The 19,776-nt window shown below is 39.5% G+C and overlaps 1 protein-coding gene across 1 annotated transcript in view; it reads right to left on the bottom strand.

Moving 5' to 3' along the window:
* Window positions 1-19,776, bottom strand: part of PIK3C2G (phosphatidylinositol-4-phosphate 3-kinase catalytic subunit type 2 gamma) — a gene marked incomplete at both ends in the record, with an annotated part of 285,908 nt that overhangs the window by 56,698 nt on the left and 209,434 nt on the right. Inside the window, 2 exons of the mRNA XM_080705040.1 lie at window positions 4,054-4,175; window positions 5,417-5,603. Of these exons, the coding sequence (XP_080561166.1) occupies window positions 4,054-4,175; window positions 5,417-5,603 (309 nt within the window). The remainder of the gene's footprint in view (window positions 1-4,053; window positions 4,176-5,416; window positions 5,604-19,776) is intronic.

The following is a 19,776-nucleotide window of genomic DNA, read 5'->3' as shown; positions in this document are numbered from 1 at the left end:
ACAAATAGGAAAAGAAGAACTCAAGCTTTCACTATTTGCAGATGACATGATACTATACTTAGAAAACCCAACAAACTCAACCAAAAGGCTTATAGAACTGATCAACAAATTCAGCAAGGTATCTGGATACAAAATCAATCTTAAAAAATCAGAAGCTTTCCTGTACACCAACCATAAATCCACTGAAAAAGAAATTCAGAAAACACTTCCACTCAGGATCTCCCACAAAAAAATAAAATACCTAGGAATAAACACACACATCTTTTTAGGAACTGCCTCGTAACTTCCTCTGACTGCAGCCTGTCTGCTGCCTAATTTCTGTGTTTGCTTTTGAGGTTGAAACCCAGGCCCGGCAACCCTGCTTCCTGGGGAAATGAACCGGGGGCTAGTGAAAGACAGCCTTCGAAGAGAAGTAGGTAGAACCTTCATGCCAACCCATTCACTTCTTCTCTTTGGAAATCCTAAGGAAGTGCAAATTGGGCATGCTCCTACACTTAAATAGTTAACAAGTAACCTTTTAAGAAGTCTTTTGAAGATCTAGGATTAAAGTATTACAATTGTTTTTTTTTTTTTTTTTGGTGCTGAAGATCAAACCCAGGAGAATTCTACCTCTGATACCTCTGAGCTACATCCCCTGCTGTATTTTATTTTTATCTTAAAATAGGGTCTCACTAAATTGTGGAGGGCCTCACTAAGTTACTGAGGCTGGCCATGAACCTTTTACACTCCAGTTTCAGCTTCCTGAGTACTGGGATTACAAAAGTGTGCACCACCACACCTAGCTAAAGTATTATAGTTTTTCATCTGGATTTAACTGTCTTGAAAATGAGTTCTAATGAACAATTAATTAAAAATATAATAGATTATGTATATACATACATGCAGATATAGATACATTTGTGATAATTTGGGGGAAATGAATTTGATAGATGGCTTAAGCTGGTTAGAAATATTAATATATAAATCTATGCATGAATTTTTCTTATTGGTAGAATAAAACAAGTCATCATCCGCTGTATTCCTTCACTGATGTTTATATATGTTTTTATAGATATGACTCCTGAAAATTCTTGTGCATAAATAGGTGCATAGAAATTGAGAAATTCTGCTGAGGTTATACCATTCAATTGTTTGAAATCTTAAAGATTTGTCATGTGATTATTAGGATCATTCATTTTCTCAATACTAACACCAGTATTTTGATGTGTGTGTGTGTTTGTGTGTGTGTATGTGTGTTCCTCAGCTGCGTTAACACCCTGGGACCATATACCAAAGTAAAATTCTGGATAGCTGGGAGACGAGCAGTACTGATAATTGAAGAGGGAAAGAAACTCCAGCCTCCTCTAGGAGATGAACTTAGAGAAAACCATTGACTTGAGAAAATACTTCCAAGCCTGCATGCTCTTGGAAAATAACCATAAATACAAATAACCAATTTGAAGACCACTGTTAAAGGCTATGACTAATTAGAATTTTATTTCTCATGACTGACTTTCTGATTATATTTTCAGGAACATAACGAGCTGGGCATGGTGTCACACACTTGTAATCTCATCATTCTGGAGGCTGAGACAGAAGGATCGCAGTTCGCCGACAGCCTCAGCTTAGTGAGGCCCTTTGTAACTCAGGGAAACCCTGTTTCAAAAAATAAATTAATTAATTAAAAAATAGGGATGGGGGTGTAGCTCGGAGGTAGAATGCCCCTGGGTTCCATCCCCAGTACTGCAGGGGAAAAAAAAAAAAAAAGAACATATTTATGTAAGACTCATAGGGCTTCTCAGTAAATTTAGGAGTTAGAGAAATGTCACCCTTATATTTCATTTTTATACATTGAGAAGAGGCATATGGAGAGAGATTATTAGTGTTTTTTTTCTTTTTTCTTTTGCTACTAGGGATGGAACTCAGGAGTATCCTATCCTCAAGCTCTACCTCTGGTCCTTTTATTTTGAAACAGTCTCACTGTTGCTGAGGCTGGCCTTGAAATCCAATCCTCCTGTCTCAGCATCCCAAATATTGAGATCATAGGTATGTACCGCCACTCTTGGCTGATTATTCAGAATTTTAAAAGTTGTTCAAGTTGCACCAACAATTTGAAACCAAAAAAGAAAGCCATTTTATAAGGGTTAATTTAAACGTTTAAAAGATTAATCAGTAGGGTGCGATGGTGACCACAGATGCTGAATTTGGTATTTACCACCAAACTTGAGGTTTTTTTTTTTTAACATTTCTTTTGTCTCAGTTATTCCATCCACTTTTATTCCTTCGGTAATTCTTAAACCAGATGTTTGAAAGCCTCCAGAGCAATGTTACTTTTCTCTGTCTCTTAAAAGTTCACCAAGTGCTGTGTGTATGTATGTCACCATCACTGTGAACTCCACCATGGTGTGAGACTATAATGCACCAAAAAAGTATAAAAGACGTAGACTCATAGTCTAACTTCTCGACTTTCTGATGCACTCCTGTTTCACAGGCTCTGTGACATCTACAGGCATAGCGCTTCATGAGCTACTCAGTTTTTAGGGTGACACGATCTCTCTCCACCCACTGACAGCTTTGGCAATGTTTATATTCTGGAAGATGACTAAACTCTGAAAGTCAAATAGAAACTCACATGCACAACGCTCATACGGTACAGAGTGGACATTTACATTGTCAAAGGACTATTTACTCAAAAATCCCGGAGTAGATAAACCATTTGATTGATCTAAAAGTCATTATCATAATTTTGGGGAAGCTAACCTTTTTAAAGTCAAGATATGCTTTTCTTTTTACACATTTAGATCTATGATCTAAATTTGGCCTATTCCAGTTTTGTTATTTTTGTGGTACTGGGGATGGAACCCAGGGGCATTCTACCTCTGAGCCATGCCTCCAGCCCTATTTTTTATTCTTTATTTTGAAGCAGGGTCTCTGAGTTGCAAAGGGCCTCACTAAGTAGCTGAGGCTGGCCGTGAACCGCGATCCTCCTGTCTCAGCCTCCCGAATGCTGGGATTACAAGCGTGCGCCACCATGTCTAGCTTTAAATTTGGCCTATTCTAAGTGACAAGTTTTAGGAGCTTTATATGAATGATAGTTATTTTCATTCTATCTGTCACTTGCTTATTTTTAATATTTTTCTGTTATAACATGAATGAGCAGGGTGTTTTTTATGATTGCCTCAAAATGAACATAATAATAGTTTACATAATGCAACTATAATAATTAGCCATTATATTAAAAAAAGCCAATAATAAATGGAAACCAAAATTAATATAAACATATTTAAAAATTTCAAGCACTGTAACTTAAGTATAGCAGAGCTTTTTATTTCAGTTATTATTAAAACAGTAGATATCTCCAGTTCAGCTCTGTGTTTTTGATTTCATTCTTGTAGAAAACAACTAAGAAGTTCAAATTTAAAATACAGGCAAATAAAGCAATCTAGGTCAAGGTCAGCCTCAGCTACTACTTAGTGAGGCCCTTTGCAACTCAGTGAGACCCTGTTTCAAAATAAAGAATCAAAAAATAGGGCTGGGCATGTATCATGGAGGTAGCATGCCCTTGGGTTCCATCCCCAGTACTGGAAAAAAATATATATATATATTAAAAAATAAAGAATAAAAAATAGTGTGTAGCTCAGGAGTAGAATGCCCCTGGGTTCCATCCCCAGTACCTTAAAAAATATTAAAACAAATAAAGAATAAAAAAAATAGGGCTGGAGGTATAGCTCAGAGGTAAAATGCCCTTGGATTCTATCCCCAGTATATCACACACGAAAAAGATAAATTAGTGAAGCAATCTGCCAATAATCGATAAAAAATAAACTAGGTTCTAATTTATTTTTCAGTATACAAAATCAGTGGCTGGAAGCAAAAAGAAAATTGCAAGACTTGTTGTGTTTTATGAGACAAGAGATTCTTTACTCTGAGAGCAGAGCTCTGCTGGGAGAGATTCAGCAGCTTTGGAGGCAGAGCAATGTGTGGTCCCCAAATAGAAAATGGCATAGCTATTGTTTTTTCTTATGCTCAAGGACAAAGACCAAAGAAACAGCCGTGTGAGAGGAGAGGCCTTACTCGGGGAGAGTCAGAGATGGAAACTGCTTCTGAAGCTGGCTGTGAAGTGCTGAAAACTGCTGAAAGGATTTTCCGGTCAAGCTCATTTTGTTGTTCCTGTGGGTTACCTGGATCAGATAGAGCTGCAGGGAAATAGGCAGAAGTCAGCATGTAGCGAAACAATCTGCATGATGCTCTAAACTAATTCAGCATAGAATAAACAAGGAAAGAAATTTTCTCAAAAAAAAAAAAAACAAATTATCGCAGGCCGGGTGTGGTGATGTACGCCTGTAATCCCGGTACATGGAAGGCTGAGAATGGAGGATTGAAGGTTTGAGGCCAGCCTCAGCCACTTAGTGAGATCCTGTTTTAAAATAAAGAATAAAATAGGGCTGGGGGTGTAGTTTAGAGGTAAAACGTCCCTGGGTTCAACCCCTAGTACCAAACAAACAAACACTCCAAAAGCTAAGAGGTATAATTTGTAAAAAAATATTATCTACAAATATAAAAACATAACGTAATCTTTTTTTTTTTTTTTGCAGCACTGAGGATGGAATCCAGGGACATTTTACCTTCAAGGAACACTCCCAGCCCTATTTGTTTTTCTTTCTCTCTCTTCCCTCCCTCCCTCCCTCCCTCCCTCCCTCCCTCCCTCCCTCCTCTTTCTTTCTTTCTTTCTTTCTTTCTTTCTTTCTTTCTTTCTTTCTTTCTTTCTTTCTTTCTTTCTTTCTTTCTTTCTTTCTGATGGTACTGGGGTTCATGGAAGCCCTTCTACCTCTGGAATACACTCCCAGACCTATTTTTTTTTTTTTTTGAAACAGGGTCTCCTAAGCCAGCGCGCGCGGCTGGCCTCGAACCTGTGCGATCCTCCTGTCTCTGCCTCCCAAGCACTGGGATTACAAGCGTGCGCCACCACGCCCGGTTTTTATTCTTAATTTTGAAACAGGGTCTCACTGAATTTCAAAGGGCCTCACTAAGTAGCAGAGGGAGGCTGCGGAACCGTGATCCTCCTGTCTCAGCCTCCCAAGTACTGGGATTACAAGCATGTGAACCCATGCCAGGCCTAACATAATCTTCTGTGCTGGGAACAAATTACCTAATTTCTGCTCTTTTTTTTTTTCTTGTGGACACTTTAGTTAGCTCTCGATTTATATTCAACCACAAGGCACGAACTGTTGTTCCCTTTGATAGTCCTCTTCTAATAGGTCTGGTTGTTATGATTTTTTTTCCCTTTAAAACACCCAGTTAATGGACACTTCTGCTCAAATCATAACTGATTTTTCATTGGCATGGCATAAAAATCACACCACAGGAGAGGAGGTGGGGCCGAATCTGGGACAAAGTCACAGGATACTTAAGTCAAGAAGAGGGGCACGGGGCTTACATCGCTGTGCTTCCTGCTGAACCCCAAAATCTTTGCGCTTGGAATTGACCTTGTGCTCAGCGGACTGGATTCCTGGGTAGATGTCTGGGGAGTGGACTGGGCAGGGCTTGCGGCTGCCATCTGTGCGAGGCTGTGAATCAAGTTATTCAGTTTAACAGGGAAACACTCCAGACTCTCTTTGATTTTCCTGGAGAAATGAAAAACAAAAGACGCAGAGTAATTTATAGTCCCTCGCATCAGCTCGTTTTATCTGTCATTTGTTTTCTCGTGTTTACTGGTTGTGTGTGTGTGTGTGTGTGTGTGTGTGTTTACCATATATGGTTATTTGAACTCAAACTATGAAATGTTATTTTCAGAAAATTCGCGTTCACATCTGGAGTTGTTAGCAAATGTCCAAGAACCTCTCGTGGTGAAATAGAAAACTAATCTCAGCACCGGTTTTTGGGTCTCTCAAAAGGCTCGTTTGGTTGTGATTTCTTCATTTTTAGACTGGGCTTTAAAGAATTCAATCCTCTTTTATAATTAGGTAAGATATTTACAGAAGTTCAGAAGTTACACCGGTAAGACAATGTATGTTCAAAGAAGCCCAGAGGCTACGGCCATCCTCTGTGTCCTGCCCTTTCTTTCCCCTGATAGTTAAATATCTTTAAAAATGATGGTTCGACTTTAATCATTTTTTATTTATTTTTATTGGTGCACTGGAGTCATACAGCTTAATGGAGTACAAGATGGTGGAGGCGTACATGCACACCTCACCCCCTCAGCCCTTCCCCAATGCCCACCGCCTTCTCAGTTTGGCTCAGTGGTTTTCTTTGAGATGTTTGTGAATGTGCATCATGTGCATTAGAGAACTTCCCTCTTCCCCTCCCGTCGCCCCCAGTTAGGCCTCCTCCTTTGCTCACCTATGGCTCCTCCTTTTTCTAACCTTTCATCGTTTTTACTTTAATTTTATTTTGGTTCATATTTGTGTTCCTCTCCAGTGATCTTATAAACAAGGTAGCATACACAATATTATATTTAATATCCAAGTTTTTCACTCAGTTATATTCTTCTTTGGTTGTTTTGCTGTTTTTGGTCTCTGCTTTTTAAGACATTTTGTGCTTAAGAAGCTTTACATTCCCATGGTATAATGATCTCCTTATATAACATTCTTTATCCTCTCTTTTTTGGAGAAAGGTTATTTTCTATTTATTTCCTACAATGACCAAGACTGAAAATAGGTAACATCTTTTATCTCTCGTGTGACTTCTTCTCCAGTATCTGACTTGCGATGTTTTCCTTTTAATCCCAGTCAGTTCTGTAAAACAAGCAGCATATTGATTCCTTTGTCCTTTGTACTTTCTACCCTCCACTTCCTGTGGTGTGTGTGTGTGTGTGTGTGTGTGTGTGTGGTGTGTGTGTGTGTGTGTGTGTGGTGTGTGTGTGTGTGTGTGTGTGTGTGTGTGTGTGGTCTTGTGGGCTGGACCCACAGGCATTCTCCTCTTGAGCTATACTATACCCCCAGCACTTTTTACTTTGAGACAGGGTCTCACCAAGTTGCCGAGGCTGGCTTCACACCTGTGATCCTCCTGTGTGCAGCCTCAGCCTCCCAAATACTGGTGTTACAGGTGTGCGCCACCATGCTCGGCTCTCCGCTTCCATTTCTATAGAGCTGTTCCATCTACATAGCCCAGCACACGCTGTACACGCCGCAGCACCTCCTACAGCCTTAATGCACTCCTGCACACCTTCCCAGCCCTACGTCCTTCCCTCTTTTCTTGTTTCAGTGAAACGAAGTGCTTTTCTAGTTTCAGGAAAAGCTCAGAGAAAGACAATTTTGAGTTCCTATGGGCTGACAACAGCTTGTTCATGGCTTTTATTTTTTAATAAAAAATTTTCATTTTTATCCAGTTTGGCGGGATAAAACGTTCTTAGCACACAGTGTGTGTGTGTGTGTGTGTGTGTGTGTGTGTGTGTGTGTGTGTGTGTCTGTCTGTGCGCACACATGTGCGTGCTACTGTTAGATTGAACCCGGGGTATTTCTGCCTCTGAGCTACACCTTCTGCCAGGTTTTTGTTTTTGTTTTCTTTTTTTTTTTTTTTAGCAGAATTTCACTTTATAATTGCATATTGTCTTTAATTCTGTGATCCTCTTATCTCAGCCTCCCAAATATTGGGATTATAGAAACACAACACTGCTCCTGGCTAGAAATTTTTTCCTTTTATTATGATACTGGGGACTGAAACCAGAGGCACTCTACCTCCAAGCTACATTCCCAGCCTTAATTTATTTTTATTTTGAAAGAGGGTCTCACAAAGTTGATAGTCTCACTACTTGCTGAGGCTGTCTTCTAACCTGAGATCCTCCTGTCTCAGCCTCCCTAGTACTTGAGTTACATGTATGTGCCACTATGCCCAGCTACATTTTTTGATTGACATAAATATATTATTCTATTTTCTTCTAGAATAAAGAATTACTACCTGAAACTCTTATAGTAAACTTCTTTCAGTTTCTAAACTTTTTATCTAGCCCCTCCCTCTCCTTCCTTCCTTCCTTCCTTCCTTCCTTCCTTCCTTCCTTCCTTCCTTCCTTCCTTCCTTCCTTCCTCTCTCTCTCCTCTCTCTCTCTCTCTCTCTCTCCCCCCCTCCCCCCTCTCTCCCTCTCTCTTTTTCTTTCTTCTTTTCTTTCTTTTTCAGTACTGAGGATAGAACCCAGGGGCATTGTACCTCCAAGCTACATCCCCAGCCCTATTGTTTTAGTCTTTTTTATTTTTTGAAGCAGGGTCTCACTGAGTTACAAAGGGCCCACTAAGTAGCTGAGGCTGTCTGCCAACCGCGATCCTCTGGTCTTTGCCTCCCAAATGCTGGGATTACAAGCATGCACCACCATGCCTGGCTAATTTTTCTAAACTATGTCTCATTGTTGGTTATTTTGGATAATTCTTCTGAACATGCAAAGTGCCCTTTCATTAAGTAATTTCAAGCCTTTTAATTTTTTTAAGAACATATTAACTCTAGTGTTACTACTTATTAAAATACTAAATATACAATTCAGTTTGGACAGTTTTGGTTTTCTCCTTCGGGTCCTTCTATTATATGTATGCTGGATCTTCATTGCATTTCTTCGTTTAAAAACATTCAGAATTCTTGCGTTTTTCATCTTCTTTTTCTCTCCACATATTCTGCTGGCTGTGTATACTGTGTCCTTCTGAGTTTATCCTATTTAATGTCATGTTTTCTTTTCTTTCCGGTCTTTTCTTGGATTCTATCCTCTTATTTCTGTGTCCTAATTGTGGTCTGTATCATTTCTTCACTTCTTCATAGTTTTTATTAACTAACTTAAGCTCCATCGAAGTAAAAGGATACACTTCATCTCTTTGGTAAATATATTTTTCAGGCAAACATTTCTAGTGGGCACACTACTTAATCTTCTCTTTTTGTAATTCTGCATGCCATTAAGCAGTGGTCTATTTCGCTTGGTCATTTAATAGGAAATTAGTATTCTTGGCTTTCAGGAAGCAGTAGAGAATCGTCTGGGGCCTGAGCCCTTCTTTTCTCTAATCATCACACCATGATTAAAAACTAAACATATTTCCACATTTTCTGAGATATGCCTCTGCTGTTACCCTCCCTTCATTTTTTTCTGGCCTTTCTTTTTTTTCTTTTTGTTCCTATTAACTCTCATCCTCTGGTTTGAATTATTATACTCTGAACAGTTTCCCTTGGGTGTGACTGTGTCCTGGGATGGAGCTCCATCACCACTGAGAGCTCCTGGGCTGCCCTCCTTCTGCCCTTCCCTGGGAATCCAAGGGTGAACATCTCTCCCAGTGTCAGGCGGCATCTCAGATAGGCTGCTGCTCCCAGTGACAACCTATGGCTTCTCCTGCGCTCCCAGGCGGTGGGTGAGTGCGTGGGCCTTCCCTTCGGTTCCTTACATACAGGTGTTTGTTGACTGCACACAGGTCTTGTAACTGCTAATGGTTCATCTCCATCTGTTTGGTTTTAGGATTCTTGGGTATCACTTGTTGCTTAATTTTACTATAGATATCATCCAAATTTTTTATTTCTGCTATCCTAGTTGATGTGACTGTTTTATGGAGATACAAGGTCATTATAATTTAACTCTTCATAACACACAACTCAAGTAGCATAGAAAAAATCACAAAAGTAATATGTGAAAGATTCTCTTTTTCTTTCCTCCATGAGAGGGGATTGCTCCTTCTAAAAATTCCTACTATAAGATTTTATGATTGTTTTTTTAACTTCTATATATTTGTGCAAATACCCAGATATGCTAACACACACACACACACACACACACACACACACACACACACACACACATTGTATTTCCTGTATGTCAGATGTTACTCTAATGTGAATATACCAATGGACAGAATAGATATAATTCTTTGCCTTTATATAATTTTTATAATGTGAAATTCTTAGATAATTAAATAATGAGGTAAATATATGATTTGAGAGAGCAATATATGCTATAGAGAAAAATAAAATAGGCAATGAATAAAGAAAAATGAAGGCAGGTAATGCCATGATCTTCAGTTGGTTGGTCAGGCCAGGCTTGGTAGCACACGCTTGTAATCTTAGTACCTGGGAGGCTGAGGCAGGAGGATCACAGGTTTATGGCCAGCCTCAGCTACTTAGCGAGACCCTCCACAACCTAGTGAGACCCTGCTTCAAAAATAAAGAATAAAAAAAAATTGGGCTGGGTGTGTAGCTCAGAGGTAGAATGCCCTGGGTTCGATCCCTAATACCGCAAAAAAAAAAAAAAAAAAAAAAAGTGAATAAAGTAAAACAAATTAAAAGTAAAACAAACAAATTAATTAATTAATTAATTGGTTGGTCAGGAAACATTTCACTGAAAAGGTGAGTTGAAAGGTTTGACAAAGACCTTAATTTATCAAGAAAGCCTGCTGTGGAGTTTCTGATATAACAACCTCTAGATAGAAACCAGTCCAGAAGCTAAGAGGTAGATGAATGGTCCGAGTGCTTAACCACCAAGGACAGGAGTGTGGCTGGCACGCAGTGAGGTGGGCAGGGAGGACCAGGGGACCAAGAGCAGGATTTTGTAAGGACTCCGACGCTGTGTGAAATGAAATTTTCCTTTTACTGCAAAGATGCTTTTTGTTTTTTACTGTTCAACTTTTTCCAGGACCAAGAGTGTACACCCCTCCAGGCCTGTTCTGTCCTCTTCATTTTGTTGCGATTGTAAACTTGTCTATCTCTGTGTCAACATCGCACGCCCTTAAATAGCTGAGGCTTTATAATCTTACAGTACAGAAGTATACACTCTCGGACTCTGCTCTGCTTTGGGGGTTCAATATCCTAGGCCTTTGAACTCCCAAATATATTTTTGAATTAGGTTATCAAGTGCACTCATACACAAATGTTAAGGATTATGAGTATTAACATCAGAATAGCACTGAGATCTCCAGCCCATCCATGAGTATGGTATATTGTTCTCTAGTTAGACTTCTTTCTCTCTCTCTCTCTCTCTCTCTCTCTCTCTCTCTCTCTCTCTCTCTTTCCTTTTTCTTTTCATTCTTTCTTTTTTTTTAATACTAGGCAGTGAACCCAGGGTCATTCTATTTCTGAGCTATACCCATCCCTTCTCATTGTTGTATTTTGCAACAAGGTCTTGCAAGGTTGCTGAGGCTCCCCTCGAACCTGCGATCCTCCTATCTCAGTCTTCCAAGTACTCGGGTTAGCGGTGTGCGCTACCACACGTGGCTCTATTTAGTTAGAGCTGATTTTAGGTATCTCAGATGATTTAATTTTTTTCCTGTAGAAATAACCTGCAAATAATGACACTGCTTTTTTGTTGGTCCTTTGTCCTGTGACCTACAGTTCAACGTTAAGTGGAAATTGTGATAGCAAACATTTTTGGTTTGTCCCTAATTGAAAAGAAAAAGCTTTCAGTGTTTTCCATTAGACAGACTGCTTTCTGTAGATTTTTAGCTATGTTTTAATGACATTGCTTTTTATTCCTAGGGAGTTTTTTCTAAGTAAATGATTCTAGATTTTATTAACTTATTTTCTGTATCTGATATGACATAAGGTTTCCCCCATTAATTTTTAATGCTGAGTTTTGAATGCTTATCTTCAATCATTTATTTCATTGAACTTTTATCTGAAGTGTTTGATAGTATTAATTCCCTGAGATTATTTTAATTATTGCCTTATCCAATTTGAAAAGTAACAATGGAGCAAAGCTAAAACAGAACTCTGCTATCAGTATACTAGGCGTTATCTGTTTCTAAAATTAATGGGAATGCTTGTAAGTTTTTCACTTTTAAAAGTGCGACATTTATCTAAATTTCCTTTTATTATGAACTTTACTAAATGTTTCTAAGAGGGAATGAATGGTGCATGTGATTAAGTACAGACTTTCTGGGTTGGCATCCACCAAACCTATCATGCAACGTCTTTACAACATGTTCTCAGTGTTAACAATGTAGTTCAATGGTGTTTAATAATCTCCCCTTCAATTTTATACAAATTTAGGCTCATTTATCTTTCTCTAGTCTATGAATTTTTTGAATAAATTCCAGAAGTTCTCCTTATTATACATCAATCTAGGACAAAATTTGCTAAAAAAGTTAAAATAGGGATCTCAGCCCATTATTCATTTCTATAACGTTCATTATTTCTAAAGACACTCTTTAGTCTTATGAATTTATGAGCATACCATACAGTACAAAACATGAATTTCTGTTCTCATCAGCACTTCAAAGGCAGGAAAATAATAATCATAGTAGTAGTGCCATATTAATCATGATTTATGAAAGCCTTACTGTTCATCGATCCCAAACATTTACTGAACATATTTTATGTGTTGGAGTGGAAATTTATAGAATAGCCACATGCATTCACATCGCACGAAGCTCTCTCTGGGAATCATAAGTCTTAAATTTAGGTGTGTTCACCCTCTCAACATCTCAAACAATTGCCATGCCTTATTCTCATACTGCCCAACAGGTAAGAAGTCAAGAAAACTCAAGTCCCCAGGTTTGGGGGTCCGACTTTCACCTCAATCCATCTCTTATCTCCGAGGTGTCAGATTTAATAGGTCCAACAAAGTAGTACTGTCAAGTATCAGCTTGGAATGGGTACCCGGAAAGTAGCGGGTTTCGGCCTCTGTGAGGGTCTGATTTATCTAGGTAAGAGTTCCCCAATTTATTTTGCTTAATGATGGTATTAGCAAGATTAGATGAAATATTCTTACTATTATAAGTCTAAACCAGCATCAGGAAAGATTCCAGCTATACAGTTTCCTCTGGGAATCTTGCAGGCTGTCTTGATAGAAACTTTCTCTCCTTGGTAAACACTGATCTTTGTGGTGGGACACAGACTTGAAGGAGGGAAGTCAGAGTTCTGTCCTCTGGAAGTATATATGCTTTGCCCGGCACTGGGCTGAATGCCAAATGGTAACATTTTCATCCTTGGAGAAAAGTGGTAAAATTCTCTTTGCTACAGATAAGAAAATCCAAGAGGGGTTAAGTACGTGCCAAAGGCAGCATCGCCAGGGAAGGAGCAGGTGAGGAATTCTCCTCGTGTTTATCTGATCCCAAAGCCTCTGCTCCCACTGTGCATTTTCTACAGTGAGCAATCTTTCAATTATTTTCTTAATGAGAAAAATAATCCAACAGATTTAGCATGGAATTCCCAGGTGGAACACAGGCACTAAGGCAATGAGCCTTTAATTTTTATATCAAAAAAGCCCTTGGGCTGAACACACACACACACACACACACACACACACACACACCCCAAAAATAAGATATTCATAACTGCTAGGGAACATCCTCTCTCTCTCTTTCTCTCTCTGTCATTCTCTCTCTCTGTTTCTCTGTCTCTCTGTCCCTCCCTCCCTCCCTCCCTCTCTCTTTCTCTGTCTCTCTCTTTTCCAATTCAGAGCTTGGTTGAAAACAACAAACTTAAAGGTCTTTCTGCTATTTTCCAAGTTGAAGTTTCAAGTCTTCAGTATTCATGCTACACAACCAGCCAGTCTAAAGTAAATGTCACCACAAGACCCTACACACATACAAACAAGAGTCACGGGCTCTGGGACTTCAACACCAAGGCCTTATTCTCCCACCTCTGTCTGGAATCACCTGGCAAAACTGGGCCACGTCAGACCAAGTAAAGCAAAGGAAGCAGGGAAGAGCTGATGGCCTTGTCTCATCATCTACCAAAGGATGTGCCAGTCTCCCACCCCACCGTGAGAGCCAGCTAATTTTATGGATGAGAGCAAAATGAAATCTCATGCAAAACAAGAAAATAAATCTCAACGTGCAGCAATGTGGAAAAATCAATAGTGATAAGTGGAGCTATAATTAAAGTTATAAAAATCTTGATGAAAAATATATTTAAGAATCGTAAATTATTTTGGTCTAGTTGTTGGTAAGTCCTGGAATACATTGATTGTAGACAGTGTGCAGGTCCAGAAATAGCAGTGCAGATTAAGCGGTGCTTAGAGCCACTGCACGTAGAATCACTGCTATAAACCAGCACCATCTGGATCCTTCATCTTTGTCTTTTTTAACTAATGATTTTTGGCACCCTGGGTAGATACTTTACACTTTTCAAATGCTTTTAACCTTTAAGCTGACCATATCCCAAAGGTTCAAAATACCTTTTTTTTTTTTATAAAAAAATTACTTAAGAGAAAAGGTGGGTCCCAACTTGGTATTCAGGCAAATTGTCAGTGTAACTTTTATAATTCAGAACCAGAGATTTTCCCATTGCAGCAATTTAGAAGAGTGAATGGGTGGGCAAGTTGGGAAATACAAAAACTGTGAAAGCTGTTATATCTGCCAGTTATAAAGGAGCTTAAGCTGGGCATGGTAATGCCTGTAATCTCAGTATTTGAGAGGTTGAGATTGGAGGATGGTAGTTTGAGGACAGCCTCAGCTAATAGTAAGACTTTCATCAACCTAGCAAGATCTTGTTTCAAAAACTAAAAACAAGACTTCCGGGAAGATGGCGACCGAGAAAAGCGGGGCTTAAGAGCCCCGCTAACAACAAATCTCCATTACCACAAAATCAGCGCCTTTCAAAGCCAGAAAACAACATCACCAGAGAAACAAAAAAAATCACCAGGCTCCAGAGAGAAAGCGGACTGAGAACAGAGCCACAGAGGAGATCCTCACGCCCAAGGACGCGGCTTCACGCCCGAGGACGCGGCAGCATTGCCATACTGCTGGCGGCACCGGCGAATTCACGGGACGGCCACAGCAAGCCGAGGGGAGCCGCTGCGTAACAGCCAGGCGGGATTTCTCGGCGCAGAGGGCATCTAAAGCTCCCAGTAGCTGAGCTCAGCACACGCTGCAGGGATTCAGAGTGGAAATCAAAACCAAGAAAAAAAAAAACGCCAGCCCCATAGCCGAGGGCGTAGCAGCGGCGCCATATTGCCACCGGCGGCAACAGCACCGAATTCACCGAATTCAGTACAGCTACATCTGTGTACTCAAGAACAGTGAGTCAAATTGTGGGTCACAGCGGAGAAATCCCAGTACTGTACTCACTGGGACTTGACCCAGTGGGAGAGGGGCGGTGGCAGTGATATCACACCATAGGAGAACGTGCAACCTGGCACCCCCCACAGTCTAAAGCAGCCTCTATCGACTCTCTGGGTCGGAGACTCTGTGATAAAACCCAGTAAAGAAGTAGTGGGGTCTGAGATACTACTGACTCGAGATCCAGAGCACCTTAAGTGAAGTCATAGTGACCCAAGGGAGAACGCAGAGAAGGCACAAACTTCCGAAATCATGGGAAAGAGGAATAATACTGGAGCAATGAATGCTCACAACCCCACAACATCAGAACCCGATAAAACAGAAAATCAGAGATTTCTAGAAGATCAAATCAGGAAAATAACTGTAGAAATAATAGAGGTGCTTCGAAAAGAACTCAGAGAGAGCCAAAAAGAGATAAAGGATGCAATTAATGAAGTAAAGGCCTCAATTCAAAGCACAAACAACCGATTAGACCACATGGAGAACAGAATCTCGCTCTTAGAAGATGATCATTCCAAAAATGAACGCATAGTTTCTAATCTAGGAAAAAATATCTGACAGCAGGAATCTGATATTGAAGAAATATGGGTCCATTTTAAGAGAGCTAACCTAAGAATAATTGGAATAGAGGAGGGAAAAGAAAGTGAAACCAAAGGGATCAACAATCTCTTCAAGGAAGTAATAGCAGAAAATTTTCCATAGAGCAAGAGGTCGATACGCAGGTCCAGGAAACTTATAGAACTCCCTTTAGACAGGATCAGAGAAGAGGATCCCCACGCCACATAATTGTCAAAATGACCAATGTGGAAGCCAAGCAGAGAATCTTAAAGGCAACAAAAACAAAGGGCCAAGTGACATTCAGAGGCAAACCAATTAGAATCACTCCAGACTTCCCAAACCAAGTCATGAGAGCCAGAAGGGCTTGGAGTAACATATTCCAAACTCTGAAAGAAAACAACTCCCAGCCAAAAATTTTCTACCCAGCAAAACTTTCTATCAAATTAGATGGAGAAATAAGAAGCTTCCATGACAAACAGAAACTGAAGGAATTTATGTCTTCAAAACCAGCACTAGAGAAAATACTCAAAGAGATTAACTACGAAGAAGAAATAGGTAACACACACCAGAACCAGAGAAACAAGAGTTTCCATCCAACAGACAACTAAGATTGGTTATCTGTGGAGATTCATTATTTATGTTAGGCTTTTACCTATCTCTAAATTGTATTGTTTGCCTTTATTGTTGTTAATTTTTAGGATTTCTAGTTGGAATATTAATATGCCTTCAGATATAGCATTTGGAAATATTTTATCCAATTCTATTAGTAACTTTTAACTCTGTTTACATTGTCTTTGGTTATACAATATTTTTTTTATTTTTTAGGGAGTTTGTATACTCTTCTGTTGCCTGTGCCATTGAAATCATATCCAAGAAATCACTGCCAATTTCAATGTTGTGAGGTTTTATGACCCAGATTTTCTCCTAAAAGTTTATAGTCTTAAGATTTATATTTAGGTCTTTTATCTATTTTGAGTTAATATTTGTATATGGGATTAGGTAAGGGTCCAATTTTATTCTTTTCCATGTAATTATTATTTTTCAACAATATTTAGTTAAAAGATTATTATTCCCACCACCAAATGTTCGTGGAAACCTTGTCAAAAATAACTTGACAATATAGGGAAGAATTTAGCTCTAGGCTTTTATTTAACTCCAATGGTTTATATATCTGCCTTTAGAATAGTACTACACTGTTTCAATTATTGTAGCTTTATATGGTTTGAAATCAGAAAATATACATCTTCTAGCTTTGTTCTTTTTCAAGATCGTTGTGGGTACCTAGAGTCCATATTCCATATTAGGATAGATTTTTTTTCTGAAAAATAAATATATAAATATATGATAGTTTCACCTAAAAAATAGAAAAAAATATTCTCTGGTAAGAAAAAAGCAAAAAGAAATACTGAAATGTTATCTTTAAGTCATCAAAAGCTTGGTATCAGACAAATGAAACTGTTATGTGAGATTATCATTTTTAATTTTTGATAAATTGCTATAATACTAGATGTCAACTACTAAGCCAAGCATGGGAGGGAGGGATAGGGAGAGAATGGGGTGGGGATCGGGTGAGGGCTGACTGGGCAATGTGTGCATGTATGTCTACAAAAGTATGTATCCCACTATGATGTATGAATACAGTGCACCAATTAAAAATAAAAAAATAAAATAAAATAAAAATAAATAAATAAATAAAAGGAGAAGAACAAAAAAAAAACTAAAAACAAAAACAAAACAAAGAACAACAACAACAACAAAAACAACAACAAAAAAAAACAAGCCTGGTGTGGTGGTGCACATTTGTAATCCCAGTACTTGGGAGGGTGAGACAGGCAGATTGCAGGTTCGCAGCCAGCCTCGGCTACTTAAGAAGACCTTGCTTCAAAATAAAGAATAAAATACATGGCTGAGGGTGTAGCTCAGAGGTAGAAGGCCTCTGGGTTCAATCCCCACTATTTTTTTTTGCACACATGTACACACACACACACACACACACACACACACACACACACACAAAGAGCTTCTAAAGTCAATATAGTTCAGATTCCTTATTATAATTAAGTTAAACACAATGAGAGTCTTTTACAATTACAGGAGAAATTCCACTTGTTTCAATTTGCTTTTCTCTAACTCTGTTCTCCAAATTTTGGGGAAGTTGGAACATCTTGATTTTTAATCCCTCTAGGTTCTGCTATTTTAGGCATCAATGGATAAGATAAGGCCAAGGAAACACTGATCCTTATTTGCAGAATTATAGCAGGTCATGGGGAGAACAATTTGCAAAAGGGAGAGAAAGAAAATTCAGTGATAAAAGAACCTAGGGATCCATACCTCTGTCCCATGATCTTTTTCTTGTGTTTGAGGAGAAGCCAGATACAAAGCCATTGAATTGTGCTTGTGTACTTTGGAACAGTCTGTTTCACTCTCCAGCTAGGAGCGATGAGCGGGAAGGAGCGGGACTTCTAGCACTTTGCAAGGCCTGATGGCCAGGGACTCCGGCTCCCGCATCTGTGATGGGGACTCCAGGTGCACACTCTGGATTTCATTATGTCTCCTTTGAGCCAACGAACCTGTTCTGCCCTGTGACCCCTACTAGATCACTCCCTGTGAGGTGCAAAGTTCAGAGAAGTGGTGCAGGTGGCATTTCGTAAAGAGGTGGGTGACCCATGGTAGGACCGAGAGATTTCATGGTGCCTTTGCAGGAAGGATCCTGTCCTGTATGAGAAAGGCCAGCTGGAAATTGCCTCTCTCTGGAGGTTAACACCTGGACTGTTGGACAATGGGCAGGGAGAAAGAAGCAGGACGGGTCTGTGAATCCACTAGAAACCAGCCAGGCATAGTGGACTTCTGCAGTTCATTAGGTTACAGTCTGAGCACACCTATGTCCTATGAATGCCAAATACAGCCTTTGGTTTTTGCTGTGAAAACATCTCACTAATTCAAATAGTTCTCTTTAAATTTGGGATTTCACTTTGCTTCAAGTTGACTTCAGTTCTGGCTAAAGGGGCAGCAGATCTATTACCGACTAAAAGAGAGAATCTCTGTGGTGGTCCGAGTGGCTGTCTGGGGATCCACTGAAAATTTTCCTCTCACTTTTGGAGAAGAAATTTGATGAAATAAGGATTGCTCGCTGTATGTGGAAGGGGAGTTGGCGGTGAGGCCAATGATCCATCACTGCATTCAGCTCTGTGAAGTCGGTTCTCTGTTCCTAAGGCCAGATAACCCAAAGTCTGAGAGCGATGGAAATTTCTGAAATAACCCATTTGGGCAACATTTTAACGGATGGTTCCCTTTGTTGCCTGGCAGTGGGTTCTGCAGAGATATTCTCGGGGAGTATCAATTTGTTTCAGTGTGAATCATGACATTTCTTGATTCTATTTAGCAGTGCTCAGCTGTAAGGGGAGAAGAAGACAGTAAGAGAAGTAGAAAAAGGAGTTGAGGAAGATGAGAAAGAAATTCATGGCCAGAAAATAAATTTTATATTCATTTAAATAAAATTAATATATATTCTATATATGTATATATGTATGTGTGTGTGTGTGTGTGTGTGTGTGTGTGTGTGTGTGTGTGTGTGTACTAGGGATGGAATCCAGGAGCATTCTATAGCTGAGCTACACCCCTAGCATTTTTTGTTTGTTTTTTGTGGGGTTTTTTTGGTGGTACTGGGGCTCCTGGAAGCCCTTCTACCTCTGGGCTACACTCCCAGACCTATTTTATAATTTTTTTTATTTGGAAACAGGGTATCTTAAGCCAGCAAGGCTGGCTCCGAACCAGCGCGATCCTTCTGTCTCCACCTCCCAAGCACGGGAAATATAAAAACTATTTTATTATGATTATATCTTTGTCCTAAAACAGTACAGTACGTTTTATGGTTAGTTATAAAATTTCCCCTAAAGAGCTCATGTATTAAAGCTGACATATTGAATCATGATGGTTGTAAGCTCATCAGTGGATAATTCTATTGTAATGGGTTTACTGGGCAGTAAATTAGGCAGGTGGAGTATGTCTGGAGGAGGTGGGTCCCTTGGTATGTGGTAGGGTCAGTGTGTGTGTCCTTGAGCCTCCTTGTTTGCTCTCTCTGGCTCTTGTCCTCTGTAGAGTGGGATGAGAACCTCCTCTCTCCCTCTCTGTGTTTACTGTGCCATACCCTGAGCATTGCTGACCTAGCCCGACACAAACGGAACCTCTGAAATCTCCAGAAGTGTGAGCAAATAAATCTTCCTTCCTCTAAATTGTGTGGTCAGTTGTTTTAAGTAATAGCAGTGTGAATGGTGACTGACACATT

Source organism: Muscardinus avellanarius (genome assembly GCF_963383645.1).
Source record: "Muscardinus avellanarius genome assembly, chromosome: 11".
Lineage (NCBI taxonomy): Eukaryota > Metazoa > Chordata > Mammalia > Rodentia > Gliridae > Muscardinus > Muscardinus avellanarius.
The sequence above is the reverse complement of the archived record's forward strand: the minus strand, read 5'-3'. Positions and strand labels throughout refer to the sequence as shown.